Here is a 23,432-nt window from a genome sequence, read left to right as displayed (position 1 = left end):
TCCTACTCTATTATTCTGTATTCTGCAAATATGCTCTTTTAGTCATCTAAATTAAGGATAATATAGTCACTTGTGAAAATTGGCAGCTTCAAAGGGGATATGCAGTTTTATTACAGTATTTGGAGATTGAGTTTGCACTTTATGATCTTTTATTAATTAAGCTAACATAAGAAGAAAAGATGTACAATTGCACTATGAATATATCACATAATTAAATAATGCATGTCTGGAATAATGACGTGACAGGATTCATATTTTAAGAAAAAAGTTACATATGGTATATTATTGAAGAAGGCTGATTGTAAGATGCCTATCAAATATATAAGGGAATTTGTATATTAAAGCAGTATGAATGTTATTGGGTAACATGTATTAGACTGGTGAGCACATCAGCGATTGTGGGCATGCTTCCCAAATGCCTGCTGGGATTGGCACTCCTATTAACTAAAGATGGCCATAGGAAGATCCACTAGTTACAAAGCCCTAATTTATTCAACTGCTACCTGCCATCCATTCTAGCTCTTCAGTATGCACCAAGTGTTTCCTATTTCTCCTACTTACATTTATTCCTTTCCTGAGCAGGCACAACTCCAAATCACCAAACCTATTATGTTTATTATTCTTATGTGAGGACCAGTTTGTTTTACCAGCCTCCTCTTTTGTTTTAATTAACTTTTTAAAGCTGGCAACAATCCAAGGGGGCAGGTAACCTTTTGGATGTCAGAGGACATGACCACTTGCTCCCTGGCAGAACTTCATTACAAAGGCAAGGGGCCTGCTATAGAATGACTGATACTGATTACTATTTGATACATTCCCTCTAACACACAAGTGAAGCATGCTGGACATTCTATATGCCTTTATAATATATTTATACAAGCTCATGCTTGTATAAACTATGTATTTCTTTTTAATGGATTAAAGTTCATATGAGTGGGGCACACATGTAATAGTACCTATGTGCATAACTTTCATTTTGAAAGTTGAGATGGTGTGAAGAATGGTTGAATACAAAATCCCATTGCATTAAGACTTATACATTAGGAAGTGCAGGCCAGTCAACCTTTACTCTCTGCAGAGAAAAAGGCTTTACTGACAATTGCTCATGCCTCTGCTAGTACTTTCCTGCATTGTACATGGAACTGGCTGTGAAGGCTCTTTGGAAACGGCAGTTGATGCAAAATCCAACAATTCACTTCTTAGCAGGTGAGAATTGCAACCTGGATGTTACACTGAAGCTGCAGGCTCTACACTGGCTGCCAATAGGCCCCAGAATAATGATTGTTTTAACCAGAAAGAGCCCCAGGTGGTGTGGAGAACCATCTGCTTCAAATAGAACCTATGCTTTCAGTTTGACATGTCCACATGGGGATGTTGAAAGTTCATCTTTGCGAAAGAATCAGTGCAAGAGGTGAGTTATCAGTACTTCCCTATGGCAGCTCCTACCCTTTGGAAAAGAAAAAGAAGAAGAGAATCAGCAACAAATGCGGTTGAGTTCATTGTTGGGAAACTTGAAAGGAAAGGTTGGGGGTAGATCATAACGGAGAAAAATCTATGTGATCACTAGAAGTAAAAAATGACATGGTACATAATCAGTCAATTTTATTTTTATTATGTTTTATGCCTTGCACCACCAGAAATCTGATGGGAGTGTTGTTATAAAAATTAAGGACATAAAGAATTACTAGGATTATCTGTAAAGCATTCTATTGCTTACTGATGGAATAAATCTATCATCTAATGCTGCAGACACATTATATTTATACCTACTTACCATAGAAGAACTCCTTTTGCATTCAGTGTATGATTTTTCTAGAATGTGTCCTGTTCCAGACCACATGCATACACCCCAAGAGTTTAAGGTTTTATTTAAACACCTCCAGCCCCTAATATCTGAGTCCTTTGCACTAAATTTACTTGCGAACAGCTCTCCACAAAGTTCCAATAAAGCAAAGTCCAGCACCAGGTTAACTAACTAAAATACCAAATCCAAAGTATAGGTACAAGTCCAAAGGCATGATATCCAAATCCAAAATATGAGTCCAGAGTCCATTGACAAGTCCAGAGTCTGAGTGCAGAGTCAAAAAACAAGATAGGAATCCATGAAACCAAAACACAGGCACAGAAGGAGATTGAACTTTTGCTTCCAACATCATGCTGCTCCGCTCTTCAGCTAATAGGCATAAGCTGGTACAATTAGGAGGGGTAAGGCTGTTTTCTCACAAGTATCCTCTCTGATTTTCATTGCACCTGCCTCCTTTCAGCCCTATGCATCTGGGATCTGTTGGATGAGGCAATTCCTCCTCATCCCAGCTGGCTGGCTGCAGCTGTGTTTCTTCTCTACCCTGCTCTTCTGACTGTGTTACTGAGCTCTCCAGCTGCATCTGCATCTCTCCCCTTTTTTCTTCAGCCATGTGCTTATTTGGTTGTTTCCCTGATGGTCCCTTTGACATTCCTGGCCTTTCTTCTTCTTCTTCTTCTGGCACATTCAGTCCTTCAGTGTTTTCTTGACACTCCTCCACTCCCTCCTCCCAAATCCCCTGAGTTGGCTTTTCCTTGTCTGAGCCAATATCAGGGGAAACGTTGACACTATTCCCCCCACAACATGACCCATTTCCTCAATCCAGGCTTCTGTGGATACCAAAGTGGAACTGGCAAACCAGCCAATTAGCACACATGGCATTGGTTTCCGCCCATGACATTCCACAGGGCTGTGTTCTTTCCAGTCAATGAGATTCTGAAGGCATCCCAATCAAGACCTAGAGTCCATGATACAGGCTACTTCATATTCAGGTTGGCCTTGCACCAGATAGACAGAGGAGGCAGGGCCACAGGTCTATGTGGAATGGTGGGAGCTGCAAGAACTAGAAGAGACTGATGAAACATGGAGTGAACACAGAACCAGGCAGGCAGGGTCAGCTTATTAGCCACTGGGTGAGTGATTGCTCCTCCAGAAATGGGCCCAGGAACCAGTGATCTAACTTCTTGGAGGGACACAGCAACAGGAGTTTCTGGGTTAACAGAATCTCCCACTGCCAGGGAAGTGCTAATACCAATCTGTAAACTTCCTATAGTCCTCCTTGGCCTTGTCCATTTAGTCCTTCAGGATTTGATGTAAGGCCTTCAGTTCCTGGAGGAAGTCTACAGTAGCCAGCATCAGAGTATCTGACATGGTCAGGAGGAACAGATGAGGATGGTATCTATAGGTTGCCAGGAACTAGGAGGTTACTTGTGTGGATGTCTGCTATGAGTTATTATACACAAATTCAGTGACTGTGACCAGGTTGTCCTACTGGAAGTTTATGAAACAGCACAGGCATTGCTCCAACATTGCATTCATTCATTCTGTGCCTCTGCATCTCTAGGTGTCATGTTGAGGAGAATTACAGCTAAAGTTGGCCAGGAGCACCTGCCAAAAACCAGGCCATGAACTGGACCCCAAGCTCTGTTGTGACCTGTTTGGGCAAGCAGTGGAGTCAGAACACATGCTGGATGAACAACTAGGCTATTTCTCATGTTGTTGGGAGTCCAGTACACAGAATGAAGTGAGCCACTGTGAGAATCATTATGCCCCCTTGGAACTTGGTTCATGATGAAGTTTATGGAGATGCTTTCTCATAGTCTCTGCGGGGTTGACAAGGGTTCTAAAACAATCATGGTGGAGCACCTGTAGGATACTTGGCATGCCAAGGACAGGAGGCCACATAGCTCTCCATATTATGACATACTCAGGGCCACCAGAAAGTTTGCCCCACCAAGTGGAGGGCCTTGAAAACCCCCAAAATGCCTGACTACCAGATTATCATGGCACTGGCATAATACCAATCCTCATGCCAGCCATTAGGAATGTAGATCCTCAGAAGTGGAGTGTCTTCTGCCCTTGACCAGGGACTGGATTAGCTCACTGCTAACTAGTTCAGCTCAACTCTGTAGGCAATCACAAAGGGTCTTGCCGTTGCTCATTCCAAATCCTCTATTTGACACCCACTGGGATCTGGCTCATGGCAAACTTTTCCAGTGGGATCACATTCAGGGCAGCATTTTGTCCTTAGTGTGGGTGTACTGGGGCTTCCAGGAGAGGGTGTCCACCCTCTGATTTTGTCCACCAGGCTGTACATCACTCAAAAATCATACTGGGTGAAAAACAGCAACCATCTGATCTGCCATTGGTTTAATTTCTGGGAAGTCTTCAAATGTTCCAGATTCCAGTGTCAATACATACTTCTATCTGGTAACATGCCCCTTCTAAACGGTGCCATCACATCTCAAATGCCACTTTCACCACTAATAACTCCTTGTCCCAAATGGTGTTAAGGCAATCTGCAACACTCAGTTTGCATAAGTTGTAGGCACATGGGAAGAGTTTCTGGGTGGAGGCCAGGGCTTGCAGTAACACTGCCCTTCCCCCCCCCACACACACCCAACAATGTCTGAAGCATCGGTCTCATCAATGAAATCTCACTGCCAGGAGTTCATTTCTCACCAGCTTAAAGTTGTCTCAGCCTTCCATCCTTCCGAGGTTGACAAAATGGGGATCCAGATTGTTGGGGAAAATATGCTGATTCTGTAAACCACTTAGAGAGTGCTGCAACTCACTATGAAGTGATATATAAGTCTAAGTGCTATTGCTATTAAGAGCCCTGAAAATGCCTCTTGTTCCATGGAACCTCACATGAACTTCATTCCCTTCTGCAACAGATTGGACAAAGGGATGGAGAGTGATGCAAACTGCAGAATTAATGTCTGGTAATAATTGGCAAATCCCAGTAAATGTTGCAAGTCCTTGACTTAGCAGGGGTACCGCCATGACTGCAGGGCTTCAGTCTTGCCTAGGGTCCATTGTGAGCTAATAAGTCAATGGCAGATTCACAAACTGATACTTCTCCCACTTGGTGAACAGGTGATGATCCCTCAAATGTTGCAAAGCCATCTGCACATGTTTCCAATGATCTGATCGGGGTGAGGTATAGACCAAGATATTGTTTAGGTATATGACCACATATTAATCCAATAAGTCTCAGAACACATAATGTGTAAAGTGCATGAACACACCAGGTTGTTAGTAAGACTAAACAGCATGATGGTATACTCAAAGTGGCCATACTGTGTTCTGACCCAAGTCATGAGGGCAAGACAGATATTAAGGAAGGTCTATTTATTGCTCACTTATCACAGTGACAAATGATCCACCAAAAGACATCAACATAATCCTAAATCTCTGGGAGAAGGTCTAAGGGCTGACAAAGTCTTTTCAGTTGTGCACACATGGGGCCAATGCAAACTATACCTGGAGCTGTCAAAATGAATGAAGCCAATGGACCAGACAATGCATTGGTCATGGGTTTGGAGCCACTTCAAGACAAGCACTAGTGGGAAATGTGGAGTAACAACCACACAGAATTCCAGCCACTACACATGGTTCCCAATCCGCAATTAGACTGGTGTAGTTCCCACTGGCAATGGTTCCAACCAGAGCAGTCACCCATCACAAATAAGGTGTGGTGACCTCATGTTGCAGGACATCTCACTGACAAGCTTCCAAGTAACGTGTCCCATAAAATAAAGTCCAAAGCATCCATTGTCCATCAAAGTCTATTTATTAGGAACATATCAAATTGGCAAGGATTTGGTGTAATTCCGATTCTGGCCCAGATCCGGAATTACACCCAATAAAAAGCAAAAGTCTGAAACTTCCCCCCGAGTCACAATCTCCAATCAATTCTCAGTCTATCAATCCGGTGATTCCAAACTCCACCTTCCTCCAGCTGCAGACGTCTTCTCTGTTCCCACGGGAAAGGAATGTCACCTAGACATAACATTCCCCTTTATCTAAGTAACCCCCAGTGGTGAAATGTAAAATTTGTTACTATCGGTTCTGTGGGTGTGGCTTGGTGGGGGGTAATGTGACTGAGTGGGTATGGCCAACATTTTTTTTTACTTTTAAAAGCATTTTAAAATGCTTTTAAAAGCATTTTACAAGCCTAAGAGGTTGTAAAAAAAATGCTTTTAAAAGGCTCTGACGATCCCAGCTGAGTTGCCTGATCGTCAGAGGCTTTTGTTTTCTTTTAAAAGCTTTTTTTTTTTGCTTTTAAAAAAGAAAAAAAAGCCTCTGACGATCAGGCAACTCAGCTGGGATCATCAGAGCCTTTTTAAAAGCATTTTTTCTTCAGCCAAAGAGGTTGTAGAAAAATGCTTTTAAAAGGCTCTGATGATCCCAGCTGAGCAGCGCAATTATCAGAGGCTTTTTTTTTTAACTTTTAAAAGCATTTAACCCCCCTTTCAACAGTTAGAGATTGGTGAGCCTGAAATACCATTAAGTTCCTTTACTTGCAAACCTAAAATACTAAGAAGAAATAGACAAAGGCTAAAATAAAATATGGCCACACATATGTAATCTTCAGTGTTGACACCCACTTGGCCACAAAGGCCACATCCATAAAGTTTGTGGTTGCCCCCAAGTTCCCCATGGCATGAGTGTGAATCCCCAGTCTCTCTGGAATGGTCAACCTCATGGCAACCATCAGATGTTAGGCTGGCATGACACTGGGCTTCTGAGTCTGGCCCACGCTGAGGGCTGCCCAATTTAGCGAGCCTTCTAGGCTGGGCTCCACGGTTTTCCAACAGTATGAGTTTCACCTTTGCAGAGCACTTGGTGGCCATAAGCTCCAGACTCTACAATACAGGCAACATTCCTCATTTCAATGCCAATTGTTCTTCACCTGTATGAGTCACAGTCAAGTTTCCCCTACTTGCATCAGCTCATTATGAGTCAGTGGTTCTTCCCATGCTCTCCATGGCACTGAAGACTCAGCTCCCTGCACTGTCTGTTGTCTGCACTCAGACTCTGGACTATGAGTGGACTCTGCACTTATATATTGGAATTGGATATTGTGTGTTTACACTCATGCCTAGACTTTGGATGTGGTATTTTAATTGGTTGGTTAGTTATCCTCATGCTGGACTTTATTGGAAATTTAATGGGAGACTGTTTTCAGGAATGTTTAGTGCAAAGGACTCAGAGGAGTGAGTTTAGGGGTTGGTGGTGCTTAAATAAAGCCCTTAAACTCTTGGTGCATGTGCATGTGGTCTTGAACAGGGCAGTTTATTTCAAGTCACTTCATTCCCCCCAGGAGACAGTCCCACATTCCAGATGCCATGTAGCAGTTTCTTGCCAACAATGCACAGCTCATACAACAAGTGGCTCTCACTTCCAGGAAGATGGCCAACTACATTACACACCTGGGGAGAGATCTCTGAAAGATTTTTCCCTGGGGTATAGCATTTCTCCCTTTAAAATGAAGGGTCTGGCATCCCACCTGGTCATGGTGTATTAAATAACTTCCCCTAGGAACCCTTCAATACAGCTGTAAGCCAGCAAACAGCTTCTAGAGTTGAACTCTGAAGCTATCTGCATGCCAAAGCTGGGAGGGGAGGGACTGCAATCTGTTCGGGATTGAAGAAGCCGCCGCTTTGAAAGTCACCTTTCAAACAGACAATAAGACATGCCTTACTCTTCTTAACCACCTTCAACGACCATTAATCTTTTCTAAGTCAATTTTAAAAGAGGCTCTTTTTAGCTATGGCTTGCTATATCTTTTTGAAGCCCCCCATTTTAGGGGTCTCTTTTTGTCTCAAAGAATAAGGAAGAAGGTTGCTAAGGCAAGCCAAATAAGGAAGTGTGGTGAGGGGAAAAAAGCTGATTGAGAAAGATAAAGGTTGAAAGATGTGGTTTTAGTTTACTATTATAGTAACTTGTTGCTTGATCTTCTTTGCTATGGGTGGCTAAAATCTTTTGAACCTGATTAAAAGAGGAAGCCAAGATGGTGGAGCAAGCTATTAGAGCTATATTTGAAAGGTCTCTAAATAAAATACTTCAATTTGTTGACCAGCTGTTCTCTGTTGAAAATAAATAAATAAATAAATAAATAAATAAATAAATAAATAAATAAATAAATAAATAAATAATTTTATTTCTATACCGCCCTTCTCCCGAAGGACTCAGGGCAGTGTACAGCCTATTAAAAACACAAAGACAGACATCAGTTAAAATTAATTAAAATTATTACATAGTTTCGGCTCAGATTTAAAACCCCAAAAATTTAAAACCCAATTTAAAAATCATTACATTGATAGCCCGGCTTGGCGGAACAGCAGGGTCTTGAGGGCACAGCGAAATACTTGGAGGTCAGAGATCTTATGCATTTCCGGGGGCAGTTCATTCCACAGGGCAGCGGCTCCCACAGAGAAGGCCCTCCCCCTGGGCGTCGCCAGCCAACATACAGGGCCGGATTTTCCTATAGGCTAACTAGGCTTCAGCCTAGGGCCTCAAGATCAAGAGGGGCCTACATTCAAATTGTTAGCAAAATTAAAATTACACTTTCACTATAGGTGAAAGGGCCTCATAAGTGGAATAGCCTAGGGCCTCTTTTCATCTAAATCCGGCCCTGCCGACATAACTTGGCTGATGGCACCCTGAGGAGACCCTCTCTGTGGGAGTGAACTGGCCGGTGGGAGGCTATTGGTGGCAGAAGTCGGTCTCGAAGATACCCGGGTCCTATGTCATGGAGCGCTTTAAAGGTGGTGACCAACACCTTGAATCGCACCTGGAAGACCACTGGGAGCCAGTGCAGCTCGCGCAGGAGGGGTGCCACATGGGCACAACGGGTTGCACCCATAACCACCCGTGCGGCCGCATTCTGGACCAGCTGGAGCCTCCGAGTGCTCTTCAAGGGGAGCCCCATATAGAGAGTATTACAATAGTCCAGCCGGGAGGTGACAAGGGCATGAGCGACCGAGCGCAAGGCATCCCAGTCCAGAAAGGGCTGCAACTGGCGAATCAGATGAACCTGATAAAAAGCCCCCCTGGCCACAGCCGTCATATGCTCTTCTAAAGACAGCCGTGCGTCCAGGAGGACGCCCAATTGTGAGCCCTCTCTGTGGGGGGGCAGAGATTCACCCCCAATAGTCAGCGATGGCACCAGCTGACTATATCGGGACGCCGGAAGCCACAGCCACTCGGTCTTGGAAGGATTGAGTCTGAGCCTATTTCTCCCCATCCAGACCCGCACGTCCTCCAGGCAGCAAGACATCACATCAAGGGCATCGTTGGGGTGGTCTGGGGTGGAGATGTACAGCTGAGTGTCATCAGCTTACTGATGGACTCTCACCCCAAAACCATGGATCTCACCCAGCGGCTTCACATAAATGTTGAACAGAAGGGGCGAGAGGACTGACCCTTGCAGCACTCCCCAAGTGAGGTGCCTAGAGGTCGACCGCTGCCCCCCTGCCCACACAAACTGCGAACGGTCGGATAGGAAGGAGGAGAACCACCGCAGAACGGTGCCCCCTATTCCTAACCCCCTCAACCGCTGCAGCATGATACCATGGTCGATGGTATCAAAAGCCGCTGAGAGATCTAATAGGAGCCCCTGTCCCGAGCCCTCCAGAGATCATCCACCAACGCGACCAATGCCGTTTCTGTGCTGTACCCTTGCCTGAAGCCCGACTGGTACGGGTCCAGATAGATAGCTTCATCCAGGTGCTGGGAAAGCTGTCGTGCCACCACACTCTCAACAACCTTCGCCACAAAACGAAGGTTGGAGACCGGACAGTAGTTAGCCAATTCAGCCGGGTCCAGGGAAGGCTTCTTGAGGAGGGGCCTCACCACCGCCTCTTTCAAGGTGGCAGGAAAGGCACCCTCACTCAAAGAAGCACTTATAATCCTCTGGAGCCAGCCTTGTGTAACCTCCCAGGAGGCCAGTACCAACCAGGAGGGACATGGGTCCAATAAACACGTGGCGGCACTAATCTTTCCCAGAACCCTGTCCACATCCTCAGGAGCCACAGGATCAAACTCCTCCCAGAGAATATTCTCAAGATCTACCCTCGTCTCCTCCCCTGGACTCATCCAGTCGGAGTCCAAGCCTTCCCAAATCCGAGCGACTTTATCATGCAGGAATGGCACAAAATCCTCAGCTCTTCCCGCACTCCCCCCTGAAGAAGGGAATGGGTCACCCTAAACAGAGTGGCTGGGCGGTTCTCTGCAGATGCAATAAGAGCGGGAAAATGGTTAGATTTTGCCCCTTTTATCGCCACTAGTAGGTATTGATATAAGACCTCACCAGTGTCCGGTCAGAATCGGATTGACTAGTCCTCCAGATGCTCTCTAGGTGTCTTTTCCGATGTTTCATCTCTCTCAGCTCCTCAGAGAACCAAGGAGCCAATTGAGATCGGCATCAGGTCAGAGGCCGCAAAGGCACGACACGGTCCAAAGCTCCGGTGGTCGCACTCTCCCAGGCGGCCACCAGGTCTTCGGTCGGGTCATGTGCCAGGGTCTCAGGAAATGGCCCAACCTTTCAGGATCCATCAGGTGCCTGGGATGGAACCATCTGGTCGGTTCCGTCTCCCTGCGGTGGGGGGAAGCGGCTGGAAAGTCCAAGTGAAGGAGCGAATGATCTGTCCATGACAAGGGTTTAATGTCTAGATCCCCTCTACCAAGATCATTCAACCGCTGACCAGAGACGAAAATCAAGTCCAGAGTGTATCCCCCTATGTGAGTGGGGCCTTGGACTAACTGGGTCAGGTCCATGGCCGCCATGGAAGCCATGAACTCCTGAGCCACCTCTGACGCCTCACCTGCAGATGGCAGGTTGAAATCCCCCATGACAATAAGTCTGGGGGTATCAACCGCCACCCCAGCAATAACGTCAGGCCACCCCAGTGATGCCCTTGAAGTGATGGCCCAGTGCCTGGAGGCTGTATGGATCTGGATGGGGAGGAACAAGCTCAAGCTCAACCCTTCCAAGACTGAGTGGCTGTGGTTCCCGGCATCCCGATATAGTCAGCTGACTCCATCGCTGGCTATCGGGGGTGAGTCTTTGGCCCCCGTTGAGAGGGCGCGCAATCTGGGAGTCCTCCTGGATACGCAGCTGTCTTTGGAGGAACATCTGACGGCTGTTGCCAGGGGGACCTTTTGTCAGGTTCGCCTGATTCGCCAGGTGCGCCCCTTTCTTGATCGGGATTCCGTGTGCACAGTCACTCATGCCCTCGTCACCTCTCGCCTGGACTACTGCAACGCTCTCTACATGGGGCTCCCCTTGAGGAGCACCTGGAGGCTCCAACTGGTCCAGAATGCGGCCGCGCGGGTAATTACGGGAGCTGCATGGCGCTCCCGCATAACACCGCTCCTGCTTGAGCTGCACTGGCTCCCAGTGGTCTTCCCGGTGTGCTTCAAGGTGTTGGTTACCACCTTTAAAGCACTCCATGGCTGCCTTCTGCCACCGACGACCTCCTATCAACCCGTGCGCTCCCACAGAGAGGGCCTCCTCGGGGTGCCATCAGCCAAGCAATGCAGGCTGGTGACCCCCAGGGGGAGGGCCTTCTCTGTGGGGGCACCTACCCTCTGGAATCAGCTGCCCCCAGAGATAAGGAGAATCCAAGACCTCCGTGCCTTCCGCCGTTCCCTTAAAACTTTCCTTTTCCAACAAGCCGGGCTGGCCTAACAATGCCTTTTAAATGATTTTAAATTTGTATGTTTCTTAAATTTTTTGGCCAAATTGAGATATTTCTTTTTAATTTGTTCTTAATGTTTATATTATGTGTTTTTATCTGGCTGTACACCGCCCTGAGTTCCCAGGAAGAAGGGCGGTATATAAGTTTGAAGTAAAATAAAATAAATAAAAATAAATGTCGAGCATCTTGGGCAAGGTCACCGCCATGTGGCAGGGAGCCAGGTACGTAGTCAGCAGACCCATCTGCACCCCACGGCCCCACTTCACAAAAAGGGCTCACATCCGGCTATCTGAGGAACAGTGGTCTCCCTCAGACAAAGACTTTCCCTAATAATCGCCGCCACTCCCCCACCCCTTCCCTGAGCCCTTGGCTGATGAAATGCATGGAAACCTGGTGGGTGCATTTCAACGAAGGGGACCCCCCCCTCCTGGCCCAACCAGGTCTCTGTAATACCTGCCAGGTCCGCACCCCCTTCAAAATAAGATCACAAATGAGGGGGGCTTTGTTAACAACCGACCTGGCATTACATAACATCAGCTACGGACCCAGGGCCTGAGGCTCTGTGCAACCCCGGACACGAGTCGCGCATTGGAGGCCAGAGTGCGCAATCACTAGTAAACAGCATATGCACACCCCCGGAACATGATATGGCCCCCTGCCATATCTCAAATTACTTCTGAGATGCAAGCATGCGGAGAATGTTATATGGAGTTTATTGCAGTTTTGGAAGAACCTGATATTAACTTTCACTACTATGGTTCAAATATAAATCTTTCAACACAACTGAAAGAAGAACGTGGAGAAAAAAAGACAAATTTGGAATTTTTTCTTTAAAGACATTAACAAGATTGAGGATCTCATGATAAAAAGAAAGGCCTATAAATCTTTGATAAAATTTCCAGAGAAGAAAAAGATTTTACTCTATGAAGATAAGCTGGAAGGAAGACTTAAACTTAATGAGTTAATTGGAATTAGGATGGATCTTCCTGTGCTTGATATGTGTAACTAAAAGAAAGGTTTAACCCAAAATTTGAAAATGTATTTTTTTTACATATATATCATGCTTAATTAATTCTTACAGTAGGTAGAAAATATTGAAAATGTATTTGAGAGTACCTGTATTAAGAGAAAGTTAAAGAAAATGATGTACCAGTTTAAAGAAAAGCTGTGTGTTAAAAAGGATGTTTATAAAAGAAAAAATATTCTATAAGAGCAGTTTGGAGGGAGGGATCTAAACGTAATATTGAAATTTAAAGCTTGTATGTTAAGAAGTCAAAGAAAGAAATGTATTAGAAAGTTTTGATTTCTAAAAAGTGGGGTTTTTAACTTTAGTACTTTGAAGGAAAAAAATGGATGAAAAAAGCTCCTTCTCTTTTTTTCCAGTAAAGTCAAAGAATTTGAAAGAATACAATGAATTTTGTAAATAAAAATGGTCACAAAAGTTCACAAAGATTATTAGGCGCAAAAAGGAATACATATTATTTCCATAGCATGGAAGAGAAAGCAGGGATGGTTAAATTGATTATTTTATTCAAAGAGAAAAATGTGTTTTCATTTGGATATCACTTCTGGAAATTGTGCTCGCAAAGGAAAAAAAAATAAAACTTTGACTTTGGTTTTGTTGATTAGAAAGATTTGATGTTATAGGATGTCTAGTTATATACTGTATTAATGTGTACAAGCAAAAAGTTGAGTTTGGAGTGTGTTTTATCTTGTACTGTACTAAGAGCTGGAAGTCAATGCCCCTTTTCTTTCTTTTTCTTTTTCTCTTTCCCCTTGTATCTCACACCCCCATTTCCTCGCTCCCTTTCCTTCCCTTAATTTCCTATTTTTTCTCATCTTCTTCTTTGTATGTTATATGATAAAAAAAAAAACCTTAAATGATAAAAAAAACTAGTGGCTCTCCTATCCTCCGATAGCCTCCCACCGTCCAGTACGCTCCCACAGAGAGGGACTCCTCAGGGTGCCGTCGGCCAGGCAATGTCGGCTGGTGACCCCCAGGGGGAGGGCTTTCTCTGTGGCAGCCCCCGCCCTCTGGAACGATTTGCCCCCGGAGATAAGAAGGATATCGGATCTTCGGGTCTTTCGCCGAGCCCTGAAAACTCTTCTTTTCCAGCAAGCAGGGCTGGCGTGAACCCGCCCCCCTTTTTTAGTTTTTAATGGTTATTAATTGTTTAGTTTTAATTTGTTAATGGGTTTTAATTCGCACTGTTTTAATTCGGGCCAAAGTATATAATTCTTTTAATTAATTTTAAATTTTGTATTGTTATGTATTTTAGTTTTGGCTGTGCACCGCCCTGAGTCCACTAGGAGAAGGGCGGTATATAAATTGAATAAATAAATAAAATAAATAAATAAATAAATCCTCGTAGCTGACCCAGTTATAGGCTCCTAGATCAGCATGGTCTCATTGTAAATGCCCTGTGTCCATTCTGGACAACTTTGATAGAACATTGGTTCAATTTCTATGGTTCCTTGGATATTTATGAGACTGTGGCCTAAAGGCTGAGGGCAACTCTGTTTCTCACACACTGTAGTTGCTTTTGGATGTTTTTGCGGGGTTTTGTGTGCAGCTGAAGAATGTATTTGAGGAACCCCCATTAACTCCCAAACAGCAAACAGGTGATTGTGGGAGTTGAAACAAGGACAGCATCCAGTGACATTATATTAGTGACTTTTGCCTCATGAGCCAAGATTTAAAGTAGAATGAGGAAGCCCTTATGCAGAAGTGGAATTCAGCCAGTTCAGACTGGTTCTGACATACCGGTAGTGGAAATTTTGAGTAGTTTGGAGAACCGGCAAATATCACCTCTGACTGGCCCACACCTGCCTGCCTGCCCGCCGGCTCGCAGCTCGCCCCACCTGCTTGCCGCTCGCCCCACCTGCCTGGTTGCCTGGTCACCGCTCATCCCCGCTCACCGCTTGCCCAACCAATCACTCGCCCCACCCAGTCACTCCTCATCTCGCCTCCCTGGCATAGCACATTGTGGGGCTCCTTGCTTGCATTGACCCCATAGTCTCTGTGGCTTCCCACGCAGTGCCTGCGGCCCATCTGAGCGGCCCTGATCTGCCTGCCTGGATAAGTAAGCCTGTGAGTTGTGGCCTAGCTAGCTTCCCCCACACACACTCACACCGTCCCCGGCCTCCAGCTTGCCTGGCTTGCTTCGCCACTGCAGCTCCATCCCATGCAGTGCTCATGGCCTAGCTAGCTGCCCAACCACCATCCCCAGCCTCCAGCTTACCTGCCTGGAAGCGTAAGTATTTGTATACCTCTTTTATTGTTTTGTGTACTTCTTTTATTCTTATTTAAGTATTAAATGCATGAAATAATACACTACCTTTTGTTATATCTTCTTTTTGTAGGCCATTAGGGCAAAGAAGTGACATTGACTTGGTCACGCCCACCCAGTCACATGACCACCCAGCCACACCCACAAGGTCACATGACCACCCAGCTACACCGACCCAGTCACATGACCAAGCCACGCCCACCAAGCTACACCCACCAAGCCAAGCCCACCAAGCCAGGCATTTGTCCAGTTGTTCCCCTGACAGCCCCTCCAAGGTTCCTGGTCTCTCTTCTTTCTCTAGCCCATTCATTCCCTGCTCAGAGGCTCCAGCATCTTCCTGGTGCTCCTCTGCTCCCCTCCTCTGAAGTCCACTGAAAAGTCTGCTCTTCCTCATCTGAGTCAGCATCAGGGGAAGCCATCACAGAATGGCAGGCATATGCTTGTACTATAAACATGATACCCTGCAAAGCTGTAAGCAATGTGATGAACATCACCAGATCATTAGACACTTTGGGCAATGAAAACTGGAAGAATCCCTCTGACTGTTGTTTTTTCTGAAATGTAGGTGCAATTTTAGAAATGTATTAGATGTCTTAGGTTGAAGAAATACCTGTAAGTTTCACTTTAAGTTCCCTATCCAAACTTTTGGCTAAATTAACAAACAATATTAGCTTTCAAGTTTAAAAAAATATTTGTTTTAGGTACTATTAAGAAGCTCAAGTTACAGTGAAATGATGCATCATTGAAAGTTATATGAATCAAAATATGAAACTGGGTTCTGTGTCTGTGCAATCTAAGAGAGACAAGGGAGTGTTGATTAAATTTTGGTTACCAGAATCACTAAAAATATTTCAGAAAAGACTGACATTAAAAAATTAATGACTTTTTAAAAACTTAAATGTTAACAGTTTTTAATTCATTTTAGTTTAATTGCATTAGATTGAAATAAATCTTAGATTTTCACTTGGTACCACCCAGTCTAAAATTGGGGTTAAGGTCCTGCCATAGCCTTGAAAACTTCTGCATTCCTGATTCTGACTCTATGGATGAAATCAAAATTCAAACATCAGTAATAACAGTAGCAATGGTAGTGATGTTGATAGTCGTAGTAGAACAATCACTTATGATATATATTTCATTTTTTTTTACTTTTCAGCACTTGTGGAATTCTGATAACTTCAAGAACCTTGAACTTAACATTAGAAATTTATGTGTGGTGAAAGAATATTTTTTGAGACAATCATTTCTTTTTGTTGCTAAGTTAAATTTAACGTTTGATGACACGTAGGTAGCGATGCTTTCCATTCTTTTTGAGGTCCGTGAACAAAGTCACCAAGTTTATTTCTTCAGGGTCTATCATCGGTTCAAAAGTGAAATGCTGGAGCAGAATGGCAAAGAACAGGAACAATTCCATATCAGCCAATCCCTCTCCTGGACATGCTTTGTAAAAGAACAAAGAAGACAATTAGTTAATTGTCAATTAGTTAATTAATTAGTCCTTTGTTGAAATGGGAAGCTATAAAAATCGAATAAAAACATGCATATGTACACAATGTCTTTATGGAACCCAGAAAAAAGAAATGAGATGGTCATGATGTTTCATGAAATGGTTTTGAGGGAAACCCACTGAAACCACTTTGATGGCTGTACATGAAAAAACTTAAAGAAACTCTTGTTGAAAGAAATGAGAAAGACTTAAGAAAATTATTCATAAAGTTTAACCTAGAGAGTGCAAAACTTACTCTGTTGTTTTAATATTTTTTAAAGAAAATATTGCTGTATGTCAATAGGCAATACGAACCTAATGCAAGTAAATGGAGAAGAAACTCCATTTTCTGTTTTGAAACAAAGATTGTAATCATGAAATGAAAAGATATCTGCCACTTGGGAGAAAGATTATGGCAGATACTTTGATGTCCTTGGAACACCTTAGTAAATTGGATTTCAGCTTTTTACATTAAGTTCAAATCAGATACAAGACCAAGGGAACTGTAACCAGATCTCATATGTCTTCTTTGGGATCATAAATTCAGCTACCAGAAGGAAGGGGTTGCTACATATTTGGTCCACAGCAATAAGAGAGTCACTAACCCTTCCCCTCAATTTCTCTACTCTCAGAGTAGGTGAGGAGCCTCTCCTGCTTGCCCATAGGGGGTAACAGAAACTAGATACAAGGATTAAGAAATAAATCATGGAACTTTTTTTTTATTTATGACAACTGGAACAAAATTATTTTAAGCTCAATAGTGGAAAGGTTCATCACTATTTACAATGAAGAAATAGTTGGTTAAGATGATGGAAATTCGTGGAGTTGCTAAATTAACTTCTTCAGAGAAAAAAAATAGTAGTTACATTTATTGCTGTCTGGAAACCTCTTATAAACCTTTTTATGAAGCAAAAAAAAATTACTTATGATTTGTGGTTTCAGTGATTAGGAAAAAATGGATAATAGAAAAAGTGAGTGTTTTTTGTAATCTTAGAGGAAGATAATTTTACAATCATATTTTAACAGGCTCAGACTTAACCCAGACAAGACTGAATGGCTATGGATATTGCCTCCTAAAGGCTATGTTGATTGTCCATCCTTGGTACTGGGGGGGGGCGAGAAATTGTCCCCCACAGAACGGGCTCGCAATTTGGGTGTCCTCCTAGACTCACAGCTAAGATTAGTGCAACATCTGTTAGATGTGGTTAGGGGGACCTTTGCACAGGTTCGCCTGGTGCACCAATTGCGACCCTACTTGGATCAGGAGGCTCTCCTCACAGTCACTCATGCCCTTGTCACCTCACGGTTAGATTATTGCAACGCGCTCTACATGGGGCTACCCTTAAAAAGTGTTCGGAGACTACAGTTGGTCCAGAACGCAGCCGCATGAGCTGTCGTGGGTGCACCTAGGTACACCCATATTACACCAATTCTCCACTAGCTGCACTGGCTCCCTATTGGTCTCCGGTCACAATTCAAGATGTTGGTTATTACCTTTAAAGCCCTACATGGCTCAGGGCCAGGTTATCTTCAAGACCGCCTTCTACCGCATAGCTCCCAGCAACCGGTAAGATCCCACAGAGTTGGTCTCCTCCAGGTCCCATTAGCTAAACAGTGCCGGCTGGCGGGCCCGCAGGGGAGGGCCTTCTCTGTGGCTGCCCCAGCTCTCTGAAACCAGTTACCTCCTGAGATCCGGACCATCCCCACCCTATTGGCCTTCCAAAAAGCAGTGAAGACCTGGCTTTTCCGGCAGGCCTGGGGCCGTTGATCTCATTGTTGCGATCTGGCAAGATCCGGTCATGAATGGTGTGAATGGGTTTTAATTGTTTTTAATGTTTTAATGTTTAATGTTTTTATATATGGTTTTTAAATGCATTGTAAGCTGTCTTGAGTCTTCAGAGAAAGGCGGCATATAAGTTGAACAAATAAAATAAAGTTGAACAAATAATAAACAAAGAAAATTAAAAGCCTCAATTTCTTTTTATGCTTATTTAGGTATTCTTTTCTTTGTAGTTTGTGCTAGTTTTTATGCTCTCTTTAAAATGTTAAAGAAAAGAAACCATGGTAAAGGAAACTGGATCAGGAAAACAATAAAGAGGAAATATTAATCTCTCCCTATCATTGGCCCTATCATAATTCATATTTCTCTCCTTGATCTATGACTACTAGTGGCTTTTCCGGGGAAAAAAAGCCTTTGTTACATGAAGAGCTTAATTAGAAGCCACCTTGTCTCTTCTGGCTTCAAGAGATTGAACATTCTCCTTCATGATTCAATCAGATTCTCTCAATGATTTCCCCATTTACCTATGTATGTTCCTGGGATTCTCTTGAAATTAATACAGATACTGGGAAGGGCAGGCAGGAAGAAGAGCATCCATCATATAGGTGATGTAACAAGTTAGTACTTGTAATTTTGGACAAACCCTGAAGACCCCATACCATTAAATCAGCCATACCCCCTCTGTTACCTACAGAGAAAGGCAGGTATCATTCTTCTGGAATTCACCCTTCTCATCCAAGAAATGACCTGGATCAAACTTCCCAGGATTTTCATAGCAGAGTGGATCAAAATGCACCGAAAACCACAATGGAAGAACATGTGTACCCTTTAAGGAGATAAGAAAGCAGAGATTGCAGAGATGGATTTTCCCATAAAGGAACAGGCTGTTAATTCTTTCAAAAATGAGACTCCTTAGAAGGTACAGTATGAAAAAGTACCAATGATGCAATTTGCAAGATTGCACTCTATCTGGTGTTTGACCACTGTGAATTCACATATTTAAAGACCTTACAGAAAATTTGAAATGAAGAATATAACAAGATGTCTTTGTCTGCTATGTTTCATCTATGTAAACTGCATTTATTAAAACATACAACTTCAAATTACAAGTGGAATTCAAGGTAGTTCTTAAATTCTCAGGCTGCACTGTCATTGCCTAAGTTAGCAAAACAATTGTAATCATCAGAAATTGGAGCAACGTTATTAGAACTGCTAGAGCATTTTAAAGTTATCTATTCAACATCTTACTCCTTGTCTCCAACAGAAAAGAATTATTTTAGAAGTGCTCTCTAGTTATGTTAATATTGTGCTGCCTTGGCACATCAGCACCATTTTGATTTAGAGACTTTAACACATTTCTGTATGGTGCTCTTTATCCAAAATGAGATTGGGGGATTAAAACCAATACAGAAGGTAAGGACAGACACAATGGCTGCATACTTAGCCCATTACAGTTGCTCACTGATAATGTTATATTCGGCCTTCACAATTCTGAGACAGATCTTCCTTTCAGCTTGATTTTTTCTTGCAGACATTTCATTATCAGATTATTAATGTCATCAGTGCTCCAAAGTGAAGAAATTAAGTTGGTTTGCTGTCTACAGTCTGGATTTGGGGAGATTTTTTTCCCTTGACTGTTACTTGAGTGTTGTTTAAAGGATGTGTGATGGGAAGAATGTGCAAAGGGCTGTTGCCTCTTGCCTGGGCCTTTGATTGTTCCTTTGAATGGTTTATTGATTAGGTTTATCGCTATATGTCTGTTGATGGTTAATTTCTCAGACAAACCTCTAGGAATTCTGTTGCATTCTGACTCCTCACTTGATCTAAGAAGTCTATAGCTTCCCATTTAAATAAATGGCATTTTTATACAATCACAGGAAAAATGTTAGCATGCCATAGTCACAAATCATTGGGAAAATGAAACATGTTTTTAACGGTATGTATACTGTTGAGAGAAATATCCATCTGGTTCAGTTCCAAGCAGGGAGAAAGATACTGGAAACATGAAGGCTGACTGGAAAGATGGTTTAATGGAACAGAACCATCAAGCACAATATCCTGGTGCAGCTGACTACGTGGAGTGGAGAGTGAGGGTTATTTATATCTTTTCTTGGCCCTTGCCCGTGAGCTTCCTGCTCCTGTGCAAGAAATGTATTCTATTGGCTGCAGTCGGACTCCCATGGGGCCATGTGGGTTCATATCTGTCTGAATCAAGTTTGGTTGAAGCCTGGAGGGTGATGATGTAATGAAGAGGCTTGTGTTCTGAAAGGGTGTTGGGCAATTCCTATTATGGTTTAATGGCTTTGTCCTGGTTTGGATCTTGAGTGAGAGCTAATCCCATTACCCTGGGGCTGAAGGTCTTTTGTTTTGTAGATAGGATGGCCTAGTCTTTCTAGGGCTATTAACAAAGATGGGGGCTGTTTTCCAAAAGCATGTTTTTTCATCAAGGGAAGTATAATATTCCGCATTTTTATTAGTTCCTAAGATATTTCATTGTTCTGGTGGGTGTTAACTTTCTACAATACTAAACGGTTTTAATTAGAAACAAAAAATATAGCAACCAGTGCACCAGGGAAGCCTATTTAGACAGGATGTTCTCTGTTCAATCTTCAACTAGGTCTGTTTCCCAGAGACAAGACCTTTATCTTTGCAATGTTTTTCAGAAATGAATTGCATTTCTGAAATTGCTGCCAAATCCTTCTTAGATTGAGAGAGAGAGTGACTGGCCCAGGGTCATCCAGTTGGCTTTGTGCCTAAAGTGGGACTAGAACTCCCAGTCTCCTAATTCCTAACCTGGTGCTTCAGCCACTAGATCAACTCATTCCAACTCTCATTCTAGACCACTAGGCCACTAAAATGACTCTGTTTTCTGATTAATAAAGGGCAAATTCAGTACTCCCATAAACCATTATTAAGGCAGAATTATAGAATCCAAAGGAGGCAGGCTAAATTCATTAATCCATTTTACTGATACCTGTTCATCCTTTTGGCATTTTGGGGGAAGATTTCCAGAATTTTATTATGAATAAAAGTGATAAAAAGACAACTAAACATCCTCAGGTCTTTGGTGCAAGCAAAAAATAATTAACTTTTATCATTAATAATCTTAATGGAATTCAGTGAATCTATCTCTGCCAAGTTGGAAATGTCTAGGACTAAGGGTGACATTTTCAAATAGAACATACTGTAAAAGTGGCCTAAAGGGGCCTAGAGTTCAAATGATGTTCACAAAATATAAGCAACAATTATTGCAGAAATGTGATTTTATTGCATTTATAGGTAAAGATCTGTATGCAAAAGGGATCCCCGGTGTTCACTGATTTATCATACCTGAGGGATGAAGTGTCCTCTGAAATTCACATCCTGAGTTGTCATACGTGGGAAGTTCTCAATATCCACTTGCAGATAACGTAAGATCTCATGAATAAGTGCTCTGGTATAAGCCATCTCCATCCTATCCTCCATGCAGGGGGCACAGTTTGCTCCCACAACCTCATCAATTTCCTGCTGGGCTTTTGCTATAATGAATCATATTTTGTTAAAGCAAATAATATTGTTTTTTAAAAACTATTCCAAAGTACTGTGATCGTTAAATATGGAACATCAAAGATGCACTTTAATTTCTTGCTTCCCAATTTCACAGCTCTGTGGGTTCATTCACATAGCAAGTTTGCCAAGCTTTGCTTGCTGATTGGGAAGAAAACAGATCAACATAAACGCACCTTTTCACCTTTTGCCCTTAAAGAATAGGGAAACAAGGCTGTCCATTTAGCTTCTTTGCCTGATACTGTAAAGCAAATTTTCTCTGGCTGGATGTAGATCATTTCCCTGACGCTACTCTTTTCCCTGCCTCCCTAGAAGAGAATTACCCTATTGACCTCTTAGATGGCATCTCTTTAACTGAAACCTAGCAGTCATCCATATTTGTGTAATTCTGATGCAGCGGCTACATTAATGTTCTTGGAGTCAGAGCTCAAGAAAGGGATTTTAGTACACGAGAGAGACCTGTTTTCTGTTACAACCACACAGATTCTCCAAATGACAGCATATACATATGCTCTGATTATATAAATCTGTAGGAGAAGATAAACATGGCTATATTTTGAAGTTTTATGTGTACCGCTTTCAACGATACACCACACTTACAAGAGAAGTTATAAGAAGAGACAAACTGAGGATTCAGAGCTTCCTCAAGAGCAGTGATGGCCACTGGAAAAGCACTGGAACAGTCCAAGGACTGATTAGTTTGTCAAAAACCTTTTTTTTTTCATTGTAATTTCAAAGAGTCACTGAACAAGTGGCTGTTAAACAAGGACCACCCGTATTCGAAATATGGGAAGCATTCTCAATCATTGTTTAAATTATTCCATCTATATATAATTTCAGCACAGTCTGCTGAGCTAGGAAAATATTGGTGCATCCTTGTGATCCACAAATTATCACAGTAATTTTAGTCAAAATATTTCACATGCCTGATATAATAGAATAGCAGAGATGGAAGGGACCATGGTGGTCTTCCAGTCCAACCCCTTCTCAAGCAGGAAACACTATATCATTTCAGACAAAGGATTGTCTAATCTCTTCTTTTAAAAAAACCCTGCAGTGTTGGAGCATCCATGACTTCTGAAGGCAAGCCCTTCCACTGACTAATCATGGAGGCCTCTGAAACTCTGTCCATCATGACAGGCTGATTCTTGCTATACGTTCTTCTAAGCATGATCTACATGTGTATGCAAATCACCCAAGGCACATGTTTAGCAGAACATTTGTATTAGATTTGTATTGTTTGAAGTCTCTTTAAAAACATTTATTTGGAAGGTTTGTCATTAGCATTTGGATTGTCACTCCAAATATTTGGAAACATCATGGAAAAAGTGGCAGGAAAATGTCAACTTGCATTTCCAGGGTATCTAAGAATCCTTATCACCTCATATACTTTGGATATGTGGGAACTTGGCCAGAATGACAAGGCCAAATGAGATGGAACTGCCTGTGCTTTCTGTCCCAGCAAAGAAGAGCTGAAACACAGACATGACCAAGTCTTCAATACAGATTAAGGAAGAATCTTGTTCCTGTAAAATAAAATGGAAATCAAATAAAGAAGCAGAAATTTGTAATATGTAACCTTATCATCATGTCATTAAGTTATCCATCTACTTCTTCTCACTTTATTTTTCTGCTAGACTAATTTATAGGGTAGGCAGGATATAATCCAAGATAGACTCCTGCATATTCTCTATGTTAGTTTGAATGCCCAGTTCAACTTAAGAGATGTTTTGCTCAGGTGGATCCATGTTTAAATGAAAGAGAAACAGTTGGGATCCAAATGAGCTGGTTTGGTCTAGTGGTTAAAGCAGCAAGCTAG

At 42.8% G+C, this 23,432-nt stretch overlaps 1 protein-coding gene across 1 annotated transcript; it reads right to left on the bottom strand.

The window, feature by feature from the left end:
- Window positions 1–16,067: 16,067 nt before the first annotated feature.
- Window positions 16,068–21,639, bottom strand: LOC139312567 (cytochrome P450 2C30-like). The gene is made up of 3 exons (XM_070937467.1): window positions 21,398–21,639; window positions 18,760–18,893; window positions 16,068–16,241 (listed from the first exon to the last, which is right to left on the bottom strand). The coding sequence occupies exons 1-3, from the start codon at window positions 21,530–21,532 to the stop codon at window positions 16,217–16,219; spliced, it is 294 nt and encodes a 97-aa protein (XP_070793568.1). The 5' UTR covers window positions 21,533–21,639; the 3' UTR covers window positions 16,068–16,216.
- Window positions 21,640–23,432: the final 1,793 nt, after the last annotated feature.

Source organism: Pituophis catenifer, unplaced genomic scaffold (assembly GCF_029215685.1).
Source record: "Pituophis catenifer annectens isolate HBS135680 unplaced genomic scaffold, rPitCat1.0.hap2 SCAF_2, whole genome shotgun sequence".
Lineage (NCBI taxonomy): Eukaryota > Metazoa > Chordata > Lepidosauria > Squamata > Colubridae > Pituophis > Pituophis catenifer.
This window is presented reverse-complemented; position numbering and strand designations above follow the sequence as displayed.

Excerpts from the sequence above, each read along its gene's own strand:
- LOC139312567 (XM_070937467.1), bottom strand. The coding sequence starts at position 21,532 with ATGGAGGATAGGATGGAGATGGCTTATACCAGAGCACTTATTCATGAG. Across the intron at positions 18,894-21,397 it reads GAGGACACTTCATCCCTCAG|GGTACACATGTTCTTCCATT; the intron begins GTATGATAAATC and ends ATCTCCTTAAAG. Across the intron at positions 16,242-18,759 it reads AATGATACCTGCCTTTCTCT|CATGTCCAGGAGAGGGATTG; the intron begins GTAGGTAACAGA and ends TCTTTTACAAAG.